This window comes from Jatropha curcas, chromosome 3 (genome assembly GCF_041381405.1).
Source record: "Jatropha curcas cultivar XTBG-Jc1 chromosome 3, XTBG_Jcur_1.0, whole genome shotgun sequence".
NCBI lineage: Eukaryota > Viridiplantae > Streptophyta > Magnoliopsida > Malpighiales > Euphorbiaceae > Jatropha > Jatropha curcas.
In genome coordinates, this window is record NC_143153.1 from 29,835,359 (window position 1) to 29,859,503 (window position 24,145).

The 24,145-nt window shown below is 30.9% G+C and overlaps 2 protein-coding genes and 1 pseudogene across 5 annotated transcripts; 2 read left to right on the forward strand and 1 right to left on the reverse strand.

Moving 5' to 3' along the window:
- Positions 1-378: 378 nt before the first annotated feature.
- LOC105639837 (uncharacterized) lies at positions 379-3,742 on the reverse strand. The gene is made up of 4 exons (XM_012224003.4): positions 3,460-3,742; positions 1,726-2,071; positions 1,239-1,281; positions 379-715 (listed from the first exon to the last, which is right to left on the reverse strand). Exons 2-4 carry the CDS (start codon positions 1,996-1,998, stop codon positions 567-569), a joined length of 465 nt encoding a protein of 154 aa, XP_012079393.1. The 5' UTR covers positions 1,999-2,071; positions 3,460-3,742; the 3' UTR covers positions 379-566.
- Positions 3,743-6,513: 2,771 nt separating this feature from the next.
- LOC149497889 (zinc finger protein ZAT6 pseudogene) lies at positions 6,514-7,629 on the forward strand (annotated as a pseudogene).
- A 5,599-nt stretch (positions 7,630-13,228) lies between these two features.
- LOC105639836 (phototropic-responsive NPH3 family protein NPY5) lies at positions 13,229-19,601 on the forward strand. Of its 4 annotated transcripts, XM_089719353.1 has the most exons (6): positions 13,229-14,019; positions 14,585-14,783; positions 15,135-15,255; positions 16,375-16,444; positions 16,739-17,917; positions 18,743-19,601. In XM_089719353.1, exons 3-6 carry the CDS (start codon positions 15,194-15,196, stop codon positions 19,301-19,303), a joined length of 1,872 nt encoding a protein of 623 aa, XP_089575479.1. In that variant the 5' UTR covers positions 13,229-14,019; positions 14,585-14,783; positions 15,135-15,193; the 3' UTR covers positions 19,304-19,601. The 4 variants fall into 4 exon arrangements, with proteins under 4 accessions (XP_089575479.1, XP_089575476.1, XP_089575477.1 ...); XM_089719350.1 differs by having other exon boundaries at positions 14,585-15,255; XM_089719351.1 differs by lacking the exon at positions 13,229-14,019 and adding an exon at positions 14,083-14,312 and having other exon boundaries at positions 14,585-15,255.
- The last annotated feature ends 4,544 nt before the right edge of the window (positions 19,602-24,145 follow it).

Below are 24,145 nucleotides of genomic sequence, written 5' to 3' on the forward strand. Positions count from 1 at the left end.
ACAGTGTTTTGAAATTTAAAACAAATGAAATTCTTATTCTTAATATAACATGTTTATAGTCTTATAAATTGAAAGAAAATTTATATTTTCTAGTAAATAATTTAGATATTACAGAAAATCATAATATTCATAAACAACATGAAAAAAATTATTTTATCGGTCCCAAAATATATTTTTCACAAACAAATGAAATTATTTTTAAGATTTACACGAGTCTGTATAAAAAAATTAGGATATATTCATTCTGCAAAATTGGAATTCTTAATTTTTAACATTTACAAATTAACATTCATTCAACCCGAAGTACATTTCTTGATCATTTTTGTTTTAAAAAATTGTTTTCTAAATATTAAAAAAATCTATTTCTGATGCATGGGATAACTGAAAATTAGTAGTCAGCTGTCTATTTTCTAGTGCAAAATATCAATGTACCAAGAAATATATATATATATATATATATATATATATCTTAACCATGAGCAAAGAAAACAAAACAATGAAGCTCAATTGACAAATACAGAACGAAGCTACCAGTCCTAGCTAAAAAGGAAAATGTATCAATTTGCCTAAACTTCAGCCTTTGGTGCCGTTTCATTAGAATTTGATGAGATTGGCTTGCTTTCCAACGACAAAGCGTTTGTTAAGCTTGGAATGTATCTCCAGCAACGCTTATGGACTCCACTTATCTTCTTGGGAGTTTCTGCAGCTGGAGCTCCTGTAATAAATATTAATCGGTTAAGTTGCCATTACTAAACCAAAATAATTCAAACCAGAGCAAAGACAATGACGACTAGCACTTCCATGTTGCAACCATTAAACTTGAGAGAAGATACAAGAATACCAATACTAAATCCTAAACAATTCAGGTTCTAATTTAAGGCTTTTCTCCACAGGGAAGAGGTTGGAGATCCTTTCTAATTTTGAGTTCCAAAATCAAAACCTCTAAGTTTAGAAGAACTTATTATCCAGGTTGAAAACTGAGTAAAGTAACCATTTCTCATTCCCAACACTGAATCTAGAGTTTGATCTTATCACATCATTCCTCACTAATTCAAACACAGTACAATCTAAGAATCCCTTAATGCACCATCAATATCAACATTACTAAATTTTCAATCAAATGAAGTGGCAAATGCAGCACCCGCCACCAGAACAGATATTTTATTTTCAAGTATCTCCAATAGTAACAACATCAATAACAAACGAGGGAATAACAAAATAGCAAAGTTAACACTGACCGTCTTTGTAAGCAATCCCCCACGCTTTTCCATGTCTACCATCCTGCAACATACAAAACCTGTCAACAATTTTTCTTTCTTTTTTTTTTTTTTTTTTTTTTTTTTGTTATAAAAAGCCTCTGTCTTTTTTTACTGCAATCAAACTAGTCTATTCCAACCCTAGATCCTTCAAAAAACTAAACAAAGACCAGCAAATCAACATAACATGAACACTAAACAGTAAAATAATAATGATGATGATATGATATAAATGCAAATCAACATAACATGAACACTGAACAGTAAAATAATAATGATGATGATGTGATATAAATGCAAATCAATATAACATGAACACTAAACAGTAAAGTAATAATAATGATGATGATGTGATAAAAATGCATTACATTTGAGCTTTCTCCACTTTTCAGATCACTAGAAAAACACAAAATTAATTTCAGGTTATTCCATCGACAAAGGGACAGAGATACCAAACAAAGGGAGAGACCTTGTAGAGATTGATCTTGGTGATCTCATAAGAAACATTTTTCCAATGAGATTTAGCCATGTGGTAACCAATTCCCCAATTGGGTAAAAACTGAGCAACCTCAAACAGGTTCTTCTTCTTTCTTTGTTTTGGTTTCTTCGAAGCAGAAGAAGTTGGAGAGGCAACAGTAGCAGAAGGCGAAGTACTAAAGCTTTTGATGAAGTTGAATGATAATCTGAATAAGCTTAGGGTTTGATTAGTAACTGATGTCTTGTTTGTGAGACTTGTAGCCATATTTGATGTTTAGGTCTTGCTTTTGCTTCACTCTCTTCTCTGCTGAAAAAAGGTTTTGTTTTCTGGGTGCATTCTACAATCAAACAGAGGCTCAGATTATGCATTTGTCAAACAAACAGAAATAGCATAAATAGAAGTTGCGCTGCCAAAATTTTTTCTGTCCAATTTGTTTATTATATTCAAGCATCATTATCACAGCCACATCAAAAGAATCCAAGAGTTACGAAGATCATGATTCCTATTCATTACAAGAAAAGGAAGAAGAAGAAAAGGAAGAAGAAAAAAAGAAAAGAGAAAACAAAATTATACACTCAAATCAATTTACAGAATGGGTAGTACATAATATTATGCACAAAATTAATCATTAGGATGACCAGCAAATTTGAAGATTCAACAACAACAACAACAAAGCCTTAGTCCCGAATTAGTTGGGGCCAGCTATATGAATCCGTTGTTTGCAATATCCATTTGGACAAAAAGAAAAAAGAAAATCCAAAAGCTTAAGACTTTGGCAAAATACATCTTAATTATTAAAGTAAAAACATGAAACTTAAATCAAACAATTCTTATATTCATAAGGCAACACAGAATAATAAATTTTTGCATTCAATTGTAATTATCACCTTCTTTCCAATGTCAAAAAAAGACTAAACAAAAACACAACAAACTTCTTTCATTGAACAGATTCCAACATCAAGCATATTTTTATTTTACTTGAATTATAACCAAACATCTAATCCAAATGCAATAATTTCTAAGAACACAAACAAAACAGTAAGACCTCCAAATCAAAATCGAACCCATTAACGTTCTCAATAAAAAAAAAAAACTCCAAACAGTCAAACAGTAATATATTTCCATCAAACTTTTGTTGATAATCCAAACAGCACACCATTGGCTACACAGATTAAACCAATTTTGAAACAGCAGTTCCTGAATTTCTAGAAATAAACCAGAATTTTGAAATCGAAAGCATAAAATTAGCCCAGAGAAAATGTCCAATGTGCAGACATCACATTCACTTTAAATTCAAATAAACCGCTTTAACCAAGCAACTAAATTCGTTTTTTCAAACACAGAAATGAACCATGTTCTTTTTCTACGATTTAGGACTCAAATGAACCCTTATATCAACAGAAGCAAAACAAATGTAGATAACACAAGAAGAACCAGCAAAGAAAAAAAAAAAAAGAAAACACAGAACCTTCACACTTCACTTTGGGTCATTTGTTATTTTTTTAATTTCATTTTAAATCTAAACTAAATCAAGACTATTAAAACACAAACAGCAAATCAGATACACACGAAGAAAAAACCTTTAATCATCATTTTAAACCTAAAGTAGAGCAAAAGCAAAAACAAATAAAGAAGGAATCATGGCTTCCCATAGTTAATGAAAACGAAAAACAAATAAGAAAAGGGGACTTTGAGGAAAATCAAATTGAAAGGGAAGATCCTTACCAATTTCAAGCGGTTAATCTCATTTGAAATATTCTGTTTACAAAAATAATCGAAGATGGCGATTGCCCCTGGCCTTTCTGAATCTGGATGACTAGTTGAGAATAGTCCGTGAGACAAGTATAAGAGGTGGCTGGCGGCTAAGGAGCAGAGGAAAGAGGGAGGTGGCGAGTGTGTTCAGCCGAGAGTGAGAGAGATGAGAGAGGGTTTTCCGTACAGGGGTTTTGTTTTGTTTTTTTTTTTTTTTCCTCAGAGAGAAGAGATGGGAGTGAGGGATAAAGAAGATACGGTGTCGTTCTTAGTTGGGGTAAGACGATATAGGCCTACCTTTTACCAATATTATTAGAGTTTGTTTACAACTATACTCTTTCATATACTTATAATTACAATAATTTCGTCTAATTTATTTTTATTTGATTTTTAAGTGAATTAAATCTATAATTGTAAGTATGAAAAATCATAAATACAATAGTTTTTGGATTGAATTATAAGTTAAAAATTTTAATTCAAATAAGTCAAACATTTTAAATAAGGTTGTCTTTATTTATTTGATCAATTAAAGACTACATTATCTTAGTAAGTTTTAAAAAATGCTACTTTATTTAAGAGCGACATTTGATCTTTTTACAAGTTTAAGAAAATGATTGGAATACATTAATTTTTTAAAAATATATAGTAAAATATATAAATTGCTTTTTTAAAATTAAAAGCTCACAATTTAATTTTGCTATAAAACACCTAATAAATATGGATAAAATTGAAAAAAAATAATTATTTTCTCGGTCCCAAAATATAAGTCGTTTATGGGTGATTATTTTGTCACAAATATAAGTCGTTTGAGTATTTTAAGGAGTAATAAATGATATTTTTCCAATATTACTCTCATTTAGATTATTTAGAATAAATACCTTCATAAATAATTATTAATTTTGAGATAAATAATAATTTGATTAAATTATTGCTATTAAAATGAAAGGGAGAGAGTAATATTACTCTCTTCTTACTTTCTATTTAATTAGTTACTTTAAAAGTTTTGTTTGGTTAAGCTAATTGGATAAAGGAAGTACATTTTTTAAGAAGAGTGTATTCGTTTGGTTTGAATTATTAATTTAATTTTCAAAGAAGTAATTCAATTTTTTTAAATAGGTATAGGGAATTTGCATTTCTCTAATTACAAGTAATGATTTTATCATATTATTTAAATACAATTTTCCTAAGTATTAATAATAACAAGTCTTAAATTTTCCTAAGTAGTAATATTGAAAATACCTTAGTATTGTTCTCAATTTAACCTAGTCATGAATGTTCATTTTCCTAGGCAGCAACAGAATTGAGATGACTCACGTGCAGTGTGCATGGTTCTCTTTCCGGTTGGGCTGAGCCACGTTACTAGAGGGCAGTGGCTAGTGGCCCATGTGGCGGTCAGCCACCTGGCAAACATGGCAACACCCACGTTGGGCTGCCTCCAAGAAGGCTGTCGCCACAGCCACCATCCAATTTGAACGGTCGGCCACCATGTGGGAAGCCTTTTCCATAAGACTCGCCTTTGATGCCATTTTCAATCCGACTCATTTAACCTACTCTCAGTGCATTTGGAATTAAGTGCATGCTCTTAAATTCTTTGCTAAAACGGACGAGTTAAGTACCTCTTACCAGATTAAAAAGTACGACTACCGACTACCAGATCGATAGCAAAAAACTTCATAAGAAACTCTAATAAAGCTACCTGTAGCAGTAGTTTAGAGGGGAAATGCTTTACGTTTGGTCGAAGCTTCCTTTGTATTCTATTTATGGATTCAGAGTCAATATGGAAGGAAAGTTTAGTAGCCAATACTCCATATGTGACAATTGTATTTATAATTATTTTAATAATAAATAAATAATATCATTAAAAAATTGAATTTATAGATTTTTATTTACGTAACCATTAAAATTTAAGTAATATATTTATTTAAAAAATAAAAATTAATTTATATTAACCATATGTAGTCTGATTGGTCTTGAAGAATGAGAGTTTCATGTTCGAAATAAATTCTTAATCAAATGAGTAGTTTTGGCAACCCGTTCATATATACTCCCCAAAATTTTAAAACAGCTTTTTATTCAAATTTATTTGCTTTGGACAATTTTAGAAATTTAAGCATTGTATTTTCACTTACTTAAAGTAAGATACAAATAACTTTACTTCTCACTGTTAATTTATTAGATATCTGGTTAAAAAGGATTAACCAAAAAATTTATAGGATGGGTAGATTGTAATTCGATATCCTACAGGCAAAAAAATGACTGTGAAAATTAAAAAATAAATAAATAAAATTTTAAGAGTGATGACCTGGTTTTCTTAGAAAGTTCCTCTTCAAGTAAGGACATATAATCTAGCTAAAGGACAGTTTTCTTCATTTTTAATTTTTTTTTCCTTTTTTATTAGTTGAAGTAGCTTCAATCTGAAATTTAATCTATTAACTAGAATAAAGATATAGTTAAATCATAAATAATTTTTAATTAATTTTTACTTTCATATAGATTAAGAAAATATTGTTTATAGTTAAATTGTTTATAATTTTTAATTATTTTTTTGATTTATCCTTATATTTTTTTTCTAGTTTAAGAATGTAAAAGTCTGTATTTAATTAGATGTCTATTTCAAGATTTGATTCATAGTAATAATTTAATAATATATATGTTGATAAAGATGCAAATTAAATAGGACTATAATAGAAAATTGTAAAGATTATTACCTATCCTAAAAGGAAAAATAGGACTTTAATTTGAGACAAGTAAAAAAAAAAAAAAGTGTATTTTTTAAATAGTTTTTTAAAATTGACAATGTTCAGTAACATAACGTTTGAACTAACTTTTAACGGTTAAGACAGTATTTTATAAAAAATTAACTCAATTAATGTTTAAATTTTAGTGTTTCGTGAAAAAATATTCAAATAACTAATGGATAAAGCTATTATAACAGGTGAAACTTTTATCAAATAGACCATAAATACTAAATTCTAATTTTATTATTTTTAGCTAATATTCCACGGTGTCGAGACTCGAGAGTAGTATTTATTTATTTTGACTTGGAGGGGTCTTAAGATGGCACTAATTTTAGTCCCCACTTGCATTTGCATGCACATCTGCACACCCCACACTTCACTCCCAACTCCCAAGTCCAACAAACCAAATTAGACGTGCTCACCTCACTCACTTTACACCTCCTCGTTTCTTCCTCCTCTTTTATTTTAAAACACAGTCTATCCATCCTTTTTAATCACTCACTCAATTTCTCTTTTACCTCTCCAACCTCTAAATTCTCCGCCCTCAATGCCTTCTAACTTGCTGCATAATTACAAAGATCATCGTTCCTTTGAAACTCCGGCTAAGCGAAAACGAACTAAACGTTCTCGCACAGAAAATTCGCCTACTGAAGAAGAATACTTGGCTCTTTGCCTTCTTATGCTTGCTAAAGGCACCACCGCAGCCACCAACTATGACCATTCCTCTCCGTCACCATCACTAGAACTCTGTTATAAGTGCAAACTTTGCAATAAATCTTTTCCAAATCACCAGGCTCTGGCTGGACATAAAGCTAGTCACCGGAAACCCGTCGGAGTTGTTGATGACGATCAATCTGAGACTGCTTCTGCTTTCACTACTTCAAAAACAATTTCTAAGGTGATCAGTGTTAATGTTAAGACTCATGAGTGCTCCATCTGCCACAGAACTTTTCCTTCCGGACAGGCCCTGGGTGGACACAAGCGGCGCCACTATGATGGTGGCAGTAAAAGTGGCGGTACTGGCTGCGATGGGAGATTTGACAGTGAAAAAAAGGGAATGGACTTGAGTCTAATCAGTCAACATGACTTTGACTTGAACTTGCCGGCCTTGCCCGAATTACCAATGGTTTAAAGGAGCCAGCCACTTCGGTGAAGATGCATTGGATCTGCCTTTCATGATAACTTGATTATGATAAGGATTAAACTGGACTTTTTTTTTTTTTTTTTTGGGGTAGTAATGTAATTCTCTTTTTATGATTTTATATTGAATTTATTGTACATAAAATCATTAAAGAATTTTGGTAATTAGTAGATTGTTACAGGAAGATTGATTGAATTAACTGTAATCCCTTTCCAAAAAAAAATTGAATTAACTGTAATATTTAGCTGAATTAATAGTAAGTTTAATGCCACCATGTGAAATTTTGGTTGCACCCATATGGTAAAGTGATAATTATTTTTACGAATTGGACGAAGGAGAATACTTAATGACATCCGATGATGTATGGACTGATATATATATATATCAAACAAATTAAAATTAATTTTTCAACTGAAAAGAGAATTTTCTGTTTATCGAAAAAAATGTTATTTAATCTCTGTTCATATTGCTTTCAACTCCAATTGATAATATTAAAATTCTTAAATTGCAATATATCTATATACAGCGCTAGAAACATTATCCCGTCCTATGTCTTGGATAATGATGCTTTATTTTATTAAACCATGTTGCCAAGCAAAGCAATCCAACATGCACATATTAATCATTGATAGAATTGGAAAAAATTATCGCAGAAAATTATTAAAATTAAGTATTTACTATAAATTTTTTAAAAAATAATAAAAAAAGAACACTAATGCCATTAGGCCTATTTTGTTATGAAGCAATAAAAATTTGAAATGCACAACATGGTGATTATAGGATGCTTACTTAGACCCATGTATTACTGGGCTGAAAAAATTATCTTGATACTTCAGTCAAGCCCAATCTAGTCAAGCTCCGGTCCAAAACTAAAGTCTCAACTTATCTTAAGTCTATGCTTGATATGGGCCTAAACATGGTGCAGTCTTAATTAGACCAATTTTAATTTTTAGCCCCAACTAAAACAAAAGGAATCCAACAAAAAAAAAAAAAAAAGCACATAAAGAAAATAAAAGCTGCAATGACAGGCATCTTCATGATTCAAACTCTAAAAAAGAAAAAGTGAGTGATGAGTCCTGAGATAGTAAGCTTTCATATATTGTTTTTCTTTCCTTTTTTTTTTTTTTCTTTTTATTTAAACTTCACATAAAAGGCTGGCATGTTCAAGGTTCATTGTAATTCAATAATAATGATAAATAAAATAAAAGATTCATAAAAAAGAACTGCAAAAGCATCTGATGGGCTCTTCTTTCATATTCTCTTGTCATAATGTATTTTCTTGATTGGTACATGTTGATACCTCTCTATCTATCTACCTTCAAGACATGATGGTTCATGTGACTTGAAGAGAAGCTATCATTACACTTATTGTACTTTGTTAGAAAAACAAAACCTATTTTCCTCATGATTCCTTGTTTGGTACTTTAGCACTTCCCGCAAAAAAAAATACATATATAAACCTAATTATCAGTACATGGACCACTTGGTTTGTTTATTATTTATGAATGGGTTGCATGTAACTATCATAGCAACAGAATTAAGTAATGGGTTCTGGATATTAAACTATTTTGATCAGACCTAATCACTGAACTACATTGGTTTGATTTGAAGACTTCTAGCTGATAAACAAGCAATTATTATAGGGGAGAAGACAATCTTTACAAAACCAAGGAGGTTTCAGGAAGGAATAGGTATCCAATGAGAAATGTTAGGCTTCATCTGCATAATTTAATTGGACTAGAGAAAATGACAGTCACCTAGAGAATACTTGCCAATATTGTCTTTCTTGTATGTGAAAATAAAATCCAAGAAAATATGATTCTCTGTATTTTGTGTTCCCACAGTTCTGTTCAACAATGGGTTTAAGATTTTTTTTTTTTTTTTTTTCTCTATGCTTGCCAATATAATCATCACATTAGTTAAGTTACTAACGTAAAAAGAACAGTGGTTAATGCAATGTTCTTGTAAAAGTGTTAGAAATTGATTGGACCAAGATAAGCATCAAGATGATGCACTGAAACTAGGGCATTAAGCATGTCAGAGGGATCTTGCTTTAAAGCTAGTATTTGAAAACAATATTGACCATATGATGATTAGTTCGACATGGTCCTCACATTATACTATTTAAACTCTGCTTAAATTCCCAGTGCAGTTAACCACAGCATGAGAATCTGTGACCATGTGCCTTGCCATAATTACCCTAATTTGAGCAACATAAAGCTTCTTTCTTTATCGTTCTCTCTCTCAAATTCTGAGTATATTACTACTTGGGTGAGTTGTAAATGTCCTTACATGTTCTTCTTTACCTCAAGTTTCCTCTCTATGTATGATTTTTTAAATGGTGGTTTGGATGTGAGTTGTAAATGTCCTTACATGATTCTTTCCCTCGAATTTTCTATCCATTTATATATATATATATATATATATATATATATATATATATATATATATATTTTAAATGGTGTTTTGAATTTATGAAACGCAAAATTCATAAATTGTATAAAATTTTACTGGATTTTGAAATTTACAAAATTTTGTATTTATTTTTAGAAAATAATGTTTATAATTTTGAAGAATATTTTCTTAATAAAATTAAGTTGTTTAAATTCTATTATTAATAAAAAAAGATGAAAAATAATATTTTGAATTTGAAGAGCATTTTTACAATAAATTAAGGCTCCGTTTGTTTCCGCAAAATAACTTGCTGAAAAATATTTTCATCTTAAAAAATATTTTCCAAATGACTTATATTTCGTTGTTTGATTGTAATATTGAAATTTAGTTAAAAATATTAAACTTTTTATCTTATAAGATCATAAAAAATATTAATAATAATAGAAAAAATTTTATAATTTAAAAATTTTATTATTAAATATGAAAAGAATGCAAAAAAAGATATAAATTATGAAAGCCGCTGGTGGTTAGTGATGGTGGTCGGTGGTAGTGACCATAATAATTAATAAATTAAAAAATATGAATTTATAAAATTCGTCAATATCTGGAAAATGTTTTACTCTCTCGAAAATGAAAAGTTGTTTTCCTTAAAAAATGACTTAATTTTCCTTTGACCATAAAAATATTTTCTGTTGACTTATTTCCCTGAGCCCCCAAATAATGAAAAATTTTAAAAAATATTTTTCTACAAGTTATTTTACGAAAACAAACGGAACCTAAGTGATTTAAATTCTATCATTAATAAAGAAGATGTGATTAAAAAATTCATCATGTGAAATTTTTCTTTATTCTAAAAAATTTGGAATTAAGGTAAAAGAATAATTTAATATTTCTATGAATTATGACTTTTTGTTTTTTAAAATCAAACAAAGAAATTTAAAAAATAGAATGTCTTAATTTCATTACTTAAATTCCATTAATCCAAGTCAACATTAAAATAAAATTCTAATTAGTGAATAATGTTAGCTAATTAAATTTTATTAAAAAAATTTTACGAAGCATTTAATATAAGAGATTCATTATTATTATAAAGAATTGAGAGAAAATTATATATTGTATATGATATTTTTTAGAAGAAAAAATGTTTTTATGGCCTAAATATGTAATTTTTTCAGTTGTAAAATATTAATCTTTAATATACAATATACACTGGCTATTAATATATATAAAATCCTTGACTAGTATAATCATAAATTAATTTGGGTAATTAATTAATTAATTAATTAAAAATGACGGTCCCCTCAGGATATATAATTTTCTGATAAAAAGAATTAATTAAGAAAATGTTAGGCAAAAAAAGGCTTCAACTTGAAGGAGTAAAAGATGATCACATGCTATGGGTCAATCTCTGTGTATAAGCCAGAACACAAGATGACATATCAATACTGTTTTTTTCCTTCAAGTGGGAATCATATCTCAAGAACAAATAGATAATAATTTTTTTTTCTTTTTTTTTAAATAGCTCCAAATTATCAAATATTGTCCACAGGCAAAAAATAAATTCGTTATAATTAATCCTTTGACCATGAAAAATGAATAAAATAAAATAAATAAAATAAAACCCAACCGACCAATCATCATGGATAGGATCTTTCAAAGATTGTGACTCTAGTTTAGGTCAATTTTAATTAAGATTTCCGACATTTGTACAAAGAATATATCAATATCATCTTGCATAGATTCTGTATATAGCAGCATTATTTATTTATTTATTTATTAATTTTTTTTTAGGTGAGCAAAAATAAAAATATATATTAGTATTTGGTATTGGGTGAGATTCTTGATGCAAAGTAATATTAAGAAAATTAAGCATTATCATAGGGATGTGTTTAAAGATTAAACAAGGAGAATATGATAATAAGATAAGTGATTAATTAATATAATAAATATATAATTTTAGATTGATTTGTAATGACATTGGAGCATTGCATGTGAATTGGGTTGTGAATGGGAAAAAAAATTGGGAATTGGATAAGAGAATTAAAGGTTGTGGTCTCAATTTGTCCACTTGAGGAATAGATGTTCATCATTTTGATTGATTGGACAAGATAACTCTTACCTTCTCTTTGTTTTTTTCCTTCTTCCTTTTCTTTATTTTTGTTTTGTACCTTAAATGCACTTATTTAATTAATTCAGATCTTTAAAAAGATAATAGGATTGAAATTCGAAATCTTTAATTTAAAGAGAAAAGATTCTTGTCATTTCATTTCACTTTATAAAAATTTTTAATTTTTTAGAGAAAAAACACAAGAAAAAATGTGACTAGAAAAGATAAAAAAATAAAAAAATGAAGAACATTTGTAGTAGATAATTCACCAATAAAAACCGTTTATTATTTATATTAAATTCGCATCTTGGATTTGATGAGGAAAAGATTATTTTTGATGTGCAATTATTTTATTTTCACATGCATTGAATATGTTCCGACAATTTCTCTAAATTGGAATTAATTTGTGATATAATAATGTAAATCACACGTCAATCATGAGTCATGATGCCGTCATTTATATGGATTTTATATAATTGAAAAATAAACTCATGCATGTGAAGCATAATTAAACTTTTTAGTGTACCATAATAAAAATATTATCAAATAAATTTTTAATCTAACTATTATATTTAAGTATATTTTATATTATATTTTGCTACCACTTATCAAATAAAACATCATAATTTATCTCAATTTTTATATATAAAACATCAAACATAAGTTAATGCATGTGGTTCCAATTCAATTTTTAGATAGTTTATTTTTTTTTATCCTTCCAACTCAGCTTTTATGCAAATGCCAATCAAAAGATGACATGTTATGTATAATGGCATTGATAATCAAATTATGGATGTATTGTGGTTGTCAAAATTTTACTACAAAATACTTAATAAATATAAAAAAATCAAAAAAAATGTTAATATATTTTAAAATTTTAAATAAATACTCAGGTGGAACAATATAAAATATTCATTTATTAATAATAAAAATAATCACACTATAGATGATAAAAAATTATTCATATTGCTTTTATATTTTTGACTTTTGGGAGTTTTTCTCTATTATATAAATAAATAAAAGGCATTTGCGTTTTTTTTTTTTTTTTTTTTTTTTTTTTTTTGCTAAGCTAATCAGCCACTGGTGGATACTAATAAAAGTGTTGATAGCAGGATTAATTGAAAAAAAAAAAAAAAAAGAAAAGGGCACGAGAGGGAAAAGAGACAACCTTTATTGGTTTTTTTAACTGTAAGAATTGGATACAATAAGAAAATGAGATGGATACCATTATTATCGAAGTACGAGAGGGAGATAGATGGATGGGTCGTTTTCTGGTATACAGAGGCTGTTTCTAAGTTTCTTTCTCTTGTTCATTAAAAACGAAGGACACAAGGTAAGTCACTAAAGTCAGTTTGTATTTGAGAAAGGAAACACCAAAGTCATGCATGTCAGATTGGCTGTAGAGCTAGAAAGTTAAAGAGGGAAAAAAAAAAAAGCAAAGGAGATCTTTAACTTTAAAAAGAAAGAAAGAAGGAAAGAAAATTGAAGAAAATGGTGGGTAGTGGGGGCCTCGTGGTTTTTGGGTTCTCTTCTTTGAAATGAACTCTTTTTACTCTCTACGGCCAAACAAATATAAAGTTTTTTTGTCTTCATTGTTGCCAAAGTGAAACGAGGATACTTAGTTAAAATTCAATCACTAGTTTCAATAATTTAAAAGTTCCTTTTTTTTTTTTAATATTTCTTATGAGTCTATATATAAGCTAATGATATATAGGTGAAGTGGTGGTGCTGGCGGTGTTGGTGGTGGTGGTGGGGGCGGTGGTGCTGATTCAAAGGAAAATAGGGGTAGGGAACATTCTGCGATTTGGCGTTTTGTGGGTTATGTATATAGGCAGTGGTGGCTGTCAAAAGATTGGATGAGGAACAGCTCATCTTTTTTGATTGGAAATTTTTTGGTTTTGTTGGGTGGATTTGGTGGTATGTGGGGTTCCTCCTTTTGGGTTTTGTCCTGCAGGCAATAGGCCCCCTCTCATGCACTGAACGATTGTGTTCTGTTCTTTTCTGTTGTATAGCCGTGTGCCCATTGCCATGCATATTTTGATTCTTCTTTGGTACTTGTCCAAGTGCTAAGAGAGAGAGAGAGAGAGAGAGAGAGAGAGAGAGACCCTTGCTTTAGGACATTTTTGTGCTGTTTCTACAGAGATATCTTCAAGGTAAAGTACCATAATTTGATTTTCATGATTTTTATTTTCTTCTTATTTATGATTTTCTCCTAAAAAACTATTGTTACTGGCCAGCATTTTGCTTTACTTCACCTGAGTTTTATTGAATATATCTGCTATAGAGCTAGCTCTTGCATGCTAATAGTCTAATGAAACAATTTCAATTTGTTGGTGGGATGCCATTTTATTGTGTATGATTTTAAATTCTTGCATTTATTGTAAAATTACTGGCAAGGATGTTCTTGGGTGGTTTTCTCAAGCTGCTTATGAGTTCCTGTGGTCAGGTCTTTTAATTTTATTGCTTTTATTTATTTGTTTATTTATTTATTTTTGTTAAAGAATATAGTATGTTCTTAAGTTGATTTCTGTGACACATTCTTGACTTTGATTCTAGCAATCTTGCTTATTCACCTCCACTTTGAAATTAACAATTTTGTTGGTAGTGATGCTCTCTTGCCCAATCTTTCTTTTAGAAACCCCCAAAATTGATGCTTGTTGTCCACTCTTTCGGTGGTTCTTTGAACTGATACCAAGATATGCTGTTTTCTGGTTGCAGGTGCTTGTAGCTTAAATTCGAGAGCTGCAAGGGTATTTTGATTTGTAAAGGATTTTGGATTCTTGAAGCTTTGTGGACCAGAAGAAAAGGGTTTACTAGTAGTGTGTGTGAGAGAGATCCATTGATAAAAAGAGAAGCAAAAACAAGAAAAAGGAGCATAAACAAATCATATAAGGACGGTGGTGTCAGTTTTGAGCAAGTGGGGTTGTCTCTCATGTTTTAGTTTATATAAATGTTTAAAGACAGTTTTTAGGCATTGTCTCCTTTGTTAACCTTCTTAGTCCTGAGTCTTTGGACTCTGTAACCAATTTAGGAAGCAAACTTACCTCACCTCATCAAGAATCAAACTGCCCCTAGTAACTCATTTCTCTCTTTCTTATTTTGGCCTTATTTTGTGGGCAAGATACGGTCATACTAAGAAACTCATCTTCAAGCAACCTTTGATTCATTCTTATTTTGCTCAAATAGTTGGTCGATTTTCATTTGAGAGGTTTTTCTTTTCTTGAAGTCTTTCTGGTGATTTTGGTTCACTATATTGTGGATTTGGCAGAAGTCAGAAATTAGAGTCCTGAAGTGGAAGCAGAGGAGCTGATTATTTAATTTGGCAAAATGAAATTCATGAAACTTGGGTCCAAGCCTGATTCATTTCAGGCAGATGAGGACAATATTAGGTAAATCTTAAATCCTTCTTTGAGTATCTATTAATTTCATATTTTGTTATTTGGAAATTCACGCTAGGATTCAAATCTCATTGGTTAACCCTTTCCCCTAACTATTCAACTATATATTATGTATATGACTGATTTTTATTTTAGGCCTTAACTTGTCTAATTCTTTTCCAAATGGAGTTGATTTCACGTGCCTTACATCTTGATGTTTCACTGTTGTTATATTTATATGGATTTTAAATTTCGGCAAGTCACTCTCTGGCCTGGTTTGCCACTATACTGTTTGATTCTGCCAATGTTTTCTTTTCATTTCCCTGTGACTCTAGGGGCAGGAAGAGCGTATAGACTGCACATTGTAGAACCTGTTTTCCTACTTTAATGACTTTAAAATAATTAAAATTTCCTCCATTTTCCACTTGACTTTACAAATGTTTAGTCATACCAGTTTTCTTCCTGAGTTGAAGATGAAATAGTTTTAACACATCATAATTGCCTAAGGATAGATATATAATTATGCCCACTGTAAACACATCCAGCTCAAATTTGCCTTTTGGTTGTACTTATATGTAATCTAACTTGAACTTCTCTAGCAAATGAGGAAACTCTTCTCATTTTTAGATGTATTTACCTAAACGGGCAATTTTAGACGTTATTTTACCAACAGGGCAAGTGAATTACAGAAGGAATGAATCTCTAATTTTCTTTGCCTTTCAAATTCCATCTAACTGTTGAACGAGATAACTACATCAGTTTGAACAAAATGATCCCTATAATATGTAAGCTAGCATGAGTTTTCCACCTCTCTAGTGTGTCCCATTGGCACAAACAGCTATCTAGTTTATAAGCACAGAGGTAATCGGAAAAGTGAATAAGCAAATAATTTCTATCAAGGATTCGCGAAAACACTCAATTTCTTCTTTTTACAATATTTTTATCATCAAACCATATAATATGATATAAGTGATGCATTTGTTCGATTATGTTTTTCAACAATAGTGTCCTTCAATATTTCTGAAACTTAACCTGATAATTGGCTTCTATAGTATTAATTATTTGAGATTAATGACATTTCTATTGATTTTGTGGTGTAACCTGACTGGAGGGAACTTTTCTGTGTTCCAGGTATGTGGCAACTGAGCTGGCAACTGACATAGTCATTAATGTTCGAGATGTGAAATTTTATCTGCATAAGGTATGATTTCTATGTGATCAACTAGGACCTATTGTATTCTTACAATGACTTGGCATCCACTAAACGTAACACATGGAAAAAGCATTTAGTCTTGTTTCATACTCATTAATGTAGAACAAAGATCGTTCTGGTATCCCCAACTAAGTCTGTTCCGTCTCTTTTATGTCCCTCCTTGAACATTATTCAACTTTCTAATTTTGAAAAAATGCACTATTATGTTGATACACTTATCTGTTGGCATTTTTGTTATCAGAAAAACTTGTTTGATTGTTCTACTTTTTGAAATGTCTGTAGTTTCCACTGTTATCCAAGAGTGCACGTCTACAGAAGCTGGTTGCAAACACAAATGATGACAACAGTGATGAAATCCACATCCAGGATATTCCTGGTGGACCTGCTGCTTTTGAGATATGTGCAAAGTTCTGTTATGGTATGACCGTCACTCTCAATGCGTACAATGTGGTTGCAGCTCGTTGTGCAGCAGAGTACCTTGAGATGTATGAAACTGTTGAGAAAGGAAACCTCATTTACAAGATTGATGTCTTCCTTAGTTCTAGCATCTTCCGCAGTTGGAAAGACTCGATCATCGTTCTTCAAACCACTAAATCTCTTCTTCCGTTGGCTGAGGAATTAAAAGTGGTTAGTCATTGCCTTGATTCCATAGCCTCAAAGGCTTGCATGGATACTTCCAAGGTGGAGTGGTCATACACCTATAACAGGAGAAAGCTTCCATCTGAGAATGGGAAGGATCCTATTTGGAATGGTGTAAGAAAACCACAAACAGTGCCCAAAGATTGGTGGGTAGAAGATCTCTGTGACCTTCAGATTGATCTTTATAAAAGGGTGATTACAACAATCAAAACAAAGGGAAGAATCTCTGGTGATGTCATTGGAGAAGCCCTGAATGCATATGCGTGGAGAAGATTGCCAGGTTTTAGCAAGGGTATGGTACAGGGTGGTGATATCATAAAATATAGATCATTGGCCGAAGCTATTGTGTGGTTACTGCCCATGGAGAAAGGCAGCCTTCCCTGTAGTTTTATGCTTAGGTTGTTAAGAGCAGTGATTCTGTTAGAATGCGGAGAGACGGAAAGGAATGAACTAATGAAAAGGATTGGGCAGCAGCTTGAGGATGCTACAGTGGCTGACCTTTTGATTCGAGCACCAGATGGGGAAACTACAATGTATAACATTGATGTCATGCAAAGCTTAGTTGAGGAGTTTGTTACACATGAAAAGGCTTCTCAGACTGATTTTCCAATGGAAAACGAGTTCCAGGAGAGCAGAAGTCCAAAGTTGGGATCAGATGCTTCCAAAATGCAGGTAGCAAAGTTGGTTGAGGGCTACCTAGCTGAAATTGCTCGAGACCCCAACCTACCTCTTTCAAATTTTGTCAATCTTGCAGAAATGGTATCAAGTTTCCCAAGACCATCGCATGATGGACTTTATCGTGCCATTGATATGTATCTCAAGGTATGTTGCTGAATCTTTTTAAGTTATTCTGTGCTTTAAGCATGCCTTAATAAGTTTCTTATTCTACTCTACGTGCATGGACATGTACATAACATACATATACATAAAACAATTGTGTCCATTATCAAGTTCCTTCCTCCTTATCTGTTAATGGCAACCTTTTCTATCAAGCTATGATTATATTAAGAAACCAATTCATTTCTGTACTCTACTAACACGAGAGATTTGTGGGCGGAAACATTGTTCAGATATTGGGGGGCCAAAGTTAAAACAGAGCTGGATTTAAATATGGGGGCTCAATATGTATATTTTTGGAAATATGAATAAAATTTACTAGAGAAAATCTTGATGTTGAAGGTTTCCCAAGACCCTAGATTTGTCCCACATGTTCAAAAATTTCAAAAATGTCCTAGAAAGAAAAAGATTTGCAAAGATCATGTCTAGATATGTTTTGTGCTCGTAATTTCAATATATTTTATGATTACGTTTAAATGTTCTTTTTAGGTTAGGGACAAAGCTAGAGATGCTGTTTGCTCCACTCTATGTGTAGCCTTTTTTTTTTCTGAGACTTGTCCCTATCATTGAAATAGCATCATTCTACACTTGGAAGACAAACATCAGTTAGATTGACTTGTTTCTATTTGTACACGCCACTTGGATCTCAAGAAACAACACCAGAAAATAGCCCAAACCTATATACTTCTAAAAGCTGTATGTATCAGTTGTGCAGTCAAGATTACACATGTAATTTATGTATAAGTAGAGACCCAGCTCACAAACAGTGTAAAATTGGCCTATAACTACTGACTGTTACTTTTGGTGCAGGAACACCCAGGGATCAGCAAGAGTGAGAGAAAAAGAATATGCAGGTTGATGGATTGCAGGAAGTTATCAGTAGAAGCCTGCATGCATGTGGTGCAAAATGAGCGGCTTCCATTGCGAGTGGTGGTGCAAGTCCTATTCTTTGAACAGGTTAGGCAAGCAACATCTGCTGGCAACAGCACACCAGAACTACCTGGGTCCATAAGGGCATTACTTCCTGGTGGGTCTCATGGAAGCTCAAGGTCTACTACAACCAACACAGAAGAGGATTGGGATGCTGTGCCAACAGCTGAAGATATCAAGGCATTGAAAGGAGAACTTGCTACTTTACAATTAGGCGGGAGCGATAGAAATCTGAATGATAATGCTAAAACTGATCCTGAAAAAGCTGCTGCAAATAAAACGAAAGGTGTAGTCATGTCAAAGATTTTCTCAAAGCTTTGGTCAAGCAAAGAAAGAAATGGTGAGATTAGTAGCTCTGATACATCAGAAAGTCCTGGTTCTGCAGCTGCGGAGGAAACAAAATCCACCCCTTCAAGAAGCATGAGGCATTCTGTATCTTAGTGACAGATGAACTGATAAGCAGAACTAGATAATATATATGTTGGCTTGTAAAATTAATCACTTAATTAACCATTAGGAAATTAGAACCCGCTGATTTTATCCGGCTGGCCGGAATTTTCATGCAAAGGAGGCATGTGGAAGGGAAAGGGGGACTGATTTCTATGATATGTTGACTATCAATTTTTGGTTCTGCATAGGGATATGGAGGTTACCTAATATTCATTGTTGGCCCCTTACTGTTTTAACAGATGATCTCTGATAATTAATGACACCATAACTTTAAAGTTCCTCTCTTTCATTGCATTAGAAGGAACGTTGTTAGTCTGTTACTGTGATATATGAACATTCTTGCATCACTAAAATGTATAAATATTCAATTACCCTACTATATATTATGACCGAAAATTGCAGAAGTTATTGGAGAATCTGCTAACGCTTCTAATTGGGAAATGATAACTTACAAGTTGTCTCTTGGAAATTAAGTGAATTAGGGAATAGGTAGATCCTGCTGTTAAGGTTTGGGGTTGAAGCCCGTTACAGAGTGACCCAATTGCAACCTCCTTTAAATTTGGGATAAGACATGCATGTGCAGGCTGCATCCGACTTGTACGTTAAACCAACTAAGGAGAGGTACTTTAAAAAATGTTATTATTTTCTCCTTTTTTTTTCTTATGAATAATAAATAAATAAAAAATCTTCATTTGAACAAAAAATTAGCTTTGATTGGTTTGTGTAGAGTGAAACTGTGCACATAGGTTTAAGCAAACAATTGATTCGGTGAAAAAGGCAAAAATTTTAGAAGTAAAATTGAATCGAATCAAACGAGAATTGATATCATAATGAAAATGATTGAAACTAGCTCGATTTGATCGGCTTTGATCATATTAGTTTGGTCTTAAACTTAATCTATTAATTTCTCTAAAATTGAGTTGAACAATCTTTTAAAATAGCAATTGAACTTCCTGATATTCAGACTAATTGAATCGAACTGAGTTAGATTGGATCAGTTCAGTCTGTGGTTTGCACATCGTGCACCTGACTCTGAAACTTGTTTGTATACATAGAATACAACATGTTTGGTTCACCGTATAAATAAAATGAGAATAAAAATAGGTACCTAAATCAACAAAGTTCTATTTTAAATTTATTGATTATAACTTAAAAATAAATATTACCTTAATATAAAAATTCAAGTTTTCAAATAAAAAGAAAGGGAAAAAAATAATTTTTTTTGTGAACCAAATAAGGAATAAAATCCTATTTTAAGAATTTTCTTCCCTTCCAAATTCTAGAGAAGATCAAGTGACCTAATGGTTAAACTAGCGGTCTGAAATTGAAGGTGTTTTTCCCTTTTTTTTTTTTTTTTTTTTTTTTTTTTAAAAAAAAAAAAAAAGGAAAATTGAAGGTGTGATTTAAGTATTTCAATCACTAGAATATACTGATTGGCTTGAAGTAGTACTAATGTACTACAGCAATTTCAGCTTTGAACAAATAGGACAGAATGGGTAAGGTCCACTTTGGCCCATCAGAGCTTTACAAATAGTATCTGTAGTTCTGTACCTATAAATAATTATTGGGCCTTTGCTTTACAACTATCAACACCATCTTTCTGTATTTGCTTGGTTTACATTATTGAGATGTTGTTTTCACCCAAAGCTTCAAATAATTTTCCTTTTTTTTTTTTTTATTAAATAGAAAACACACGAGGCAAATAGGAATATAAATTTCAATAATTTGAGTTTCGGTGCAAGACATGATCTTGTTTAAGGATTTGTTCCCTAAATTTTAAATCATGACTTCGTCGCGGTCTCAACAGCTACTTCTATATAACTCTTTTCTATTTTCTATATTTAAAGTTAATGTTCTACGAGAATCTTAGAGAATAAGCAAGACGCTACATTATTATATATTTTTTTTCCTTTTCATTTATGAAATCCAATGAGTAACATATGTGTATTATAAAAATCTTGTTGGATATACAAGTGGTGTAAAAGGCTACAACAAATTGTTGAAATGATATCTTCTTGTTGAAGGATGGACCTAACACATATCTAAATTGACCTTGACTTTGATTCATTGGCAAATTATAAAAATATCCCAAACTCATATATCTATTTAACAAAAAATTAAAGTTTTAATTAAAAAACCAATTTATCTTAAACTCAAAAGTATCAAAGAAGTTATATGATTTGGTACAAACAGCATTAGTCAATGTGGGTTTTTTCCTTCCTTTCTTTTTTCTAATTTTCTATAGTTCTCAAATCTTTATTCAAATTCTCAAGATAGAAAGGAAGTGCAAGTGGGTTGCCTCAAAAGATGCTTTTATAAACATATATTTTTCTCTTCTTGAGACAATCAACCATTACCCAATTACCTAACACCATTTTTATCTTCACTAATTCGCCAATTAATTCCGCCGGTGAAAGGAAGAAAGTAACTTTGTTAGACCTAAAGGAAGTGTTAAAAAGATGGGCCACTCCGTTCATTTACTCCCTTTTCGTTTTAATGGTCCATACTAAACTTTATTAATTCTCTCTCGCTTTCGAAAACAGGGATTGGTCCGAGAGAATTTGTATTACGAAAGATTAACCTAATATATAGTGATCAATCTCGCAAATGCTATTTACCCCCCTGAATTATATTGTTGCAAAGGAATTGTAATTGCAAGTAAAGATAAAGGAAGCATAGAGCGGACTATGTTTGACTATAATTTGCAAATTGATCCTTTTACCTAAACCACTCTTGGTTTTAATTTTTTTAGGTAAAAAACAAAAGAAAATACGTGTTTAAGTGACATTACCCATTTAAAAATTCGTAAACTTATTTTCTTAACCTTTATGATTTGATAGTGAAACCCTCTTTTAAGGGACATATCTTTTCCCTAGAAACATAATAATTGAACTACTAATAAAAGAGTTAGTTCTTTCTACACCTTATAAACACATTTGTTAACCACATTAAGGTTTGTTTAACATGTAATGATAGAGACAGGACCAGTCAAAACTTACCTAACACTTTCATACCTACTAAGCCTGATTAGAGCAATCAAATCTTGTCCAATATATATATATTTTTTATTTGTTCTTGATTCCATTCCATGCACTATTGTTATAATAGATGATTAAAAAAAAAGCTTTGTGAATCTATAATTATAGAAAATTTGATTAGAATTTAGGGAAACTTCTAGGAAAGCTAATGGTTCAATGTAACTTCATTATCATATAGAGGAATAAATATACAAAATTTTAGTTAATTTGGCACTTGCACATGTGTGACCCTTTAACATTATGTGCTTGTTTATGCAATCCCTGACGAATTCAATCACAATAGTTAAGAATTCATATTTTTCAATAGATAAGAAGTACAAAATAGTAGGAATGTTCAATCTTTTTTTATAATTGCTAATTAAAAAACTATATTTTTAAATTTTTTTTTTTTTTTTAAAAAAAGAGACTATTTTGAGTCTTCATTGTATTGATTAAAAATGACCTTGAAGGTATCTAACTTGTTTTGTATCATATAAAACCAAAAATAAAATAAATAATAGTTTCAATAGCAGTCATATATAATATTATGGATCATTATAATATGTGTAATTAATAATTATATAACTAGAAAGTATCCTAACCCAAGATATATTGCTCTTCATATTTTTAAAGATAATGAGAAAATCAATCAGATCATATTTGATTGACTAGAATAAATACTTTATCTATTTATAAACGTGTTATTTAAAATCAAGAGATATATACCGATTAATTATTGAAATGTAGTTTATTAGTAAAAGATTTTATTAATGAAAAGGTATACGTAGTATTTCATGGAAGCTCCCGATGTTTAATGAAGGATTATGAAAAATGATTAAGGAACCGTTAAAGCAAAATCTGAAACGATCAGACAAAAAAAAAACAGTTACCACAATCCAGGTCTAAGGTATTGACTTTGTGATGTACTAAATCTTTTAACCCTCACATTAATTTCTTGACTTGTCTCATGATCCATATGATCATCTCTCCAAAATCCCGTGATTCATCCACTCCAATACCATTTTTTGCATGCTTAACCTAATTTCAATATTTTGGATTAAGATTAATTATATTATTTTAATTGCAATTGCCAGTTAAATTAAAATAGCAAAAGTTTATTCTTTAAAAATATCTAGGACTGCATGTTGTTTTCTGGGAAAATGCACAAACGGATAGCCAAGGAAAAGAAAATTGAAGAGAAGAAAAAGGAGGTAAAGATAAAAGCTTGGCAGTCAAAAAGAATGGGTTTGGTTTATATATATTTATATATAATAATATTTTAATTTGGTTCCAAAAACGTCACAATCTAAGAACCTGTCGTATGGTCCATAGTTCCAAACTAAAACCCACCGAAGAAAAAGAAAAAGAAAGAAAAAAAAAGGTCCATATAGAAAGAAAGGTAAAGACGAGGAACCAAAAATACCTTATACCCACTCGTACTATCTTTTCTCACTCAAATTGTAAATCCACAGCAGCAAAAAGCCAAATCTCCAGTCAATTTCACATATGATATTATTTTCATTTATAAAAGAATCCCCACCAAAGTTAGTTCATCCACGAAAAAAGTTGTCCATTATGACTATTATATTTCTTTTTAGGACACCTTTGCCCTTATCATGCCAAAGGGCAGACTTTGTTGGTTTGATGTCTACTGACCTTAATTAGAAAGATACTACGGACCCGATCCATCTGTTAACCAAACAACTTTATATATTTTGGAGTTTATTAACAAGAGTTTTGAATATAATATAAATTAATTATAAATAAAAGATAACCCATCCCCACATGAAAATTAAGGCTGCGTTTGGCTGCAAGA

What these genes read in the sequence shown, in the direction of transcription:
- LOC105639837 (XM_012224003.4), bottom strand. Translation starts at nt 1,998, where the DNA reads ATGGCTACAAGTCTCACAAACAAGACATCAGTTACTAATCAAACCCTA. An exon ending in CCAAGATCAATCTCTACAAG is followed by an intron (nt 1,282 to 1,725) that starts GTCTCTCCCTTT and finishes TGTATGTTGCAG; the next exon opens with GATGGTAGACATGGAAAAGC. An exon ending in GGGGATTGCTTACAAAGACG is followed by an intron (nt 716 to 1,238) that starts GTCAGTGTTAAC and finishes TATTTATTACAG; the next exon opens with GAGCTCCAGCTGCAGAAACT.
- LOC105639836 (XM_089719350.1), top strand. Translation starts at nt 15,194, where the DNA reads ATGAAATTCATGAAACTTGGGTCCAAGCCTGATTCATTTCAGGCAGAT. An exon ending in GCAGATGAGGACAATATTAG is followed by an intron (nt 15,256 to 16,374) that starts GTAAATCTTAAA and finishes TCTGTGTTCCAG; the next exon opens with GTATGTGGCAACTGAGCTGG. An exon ending in CCATTGATATGTATCTCAAG is followed by an intron (nt 17,918 to 18,742) that starts GTATGTTGCTGA and finishes CTTTTGGTGCAG; the next exon opens with GAACACCCAGGGATCAGCAA.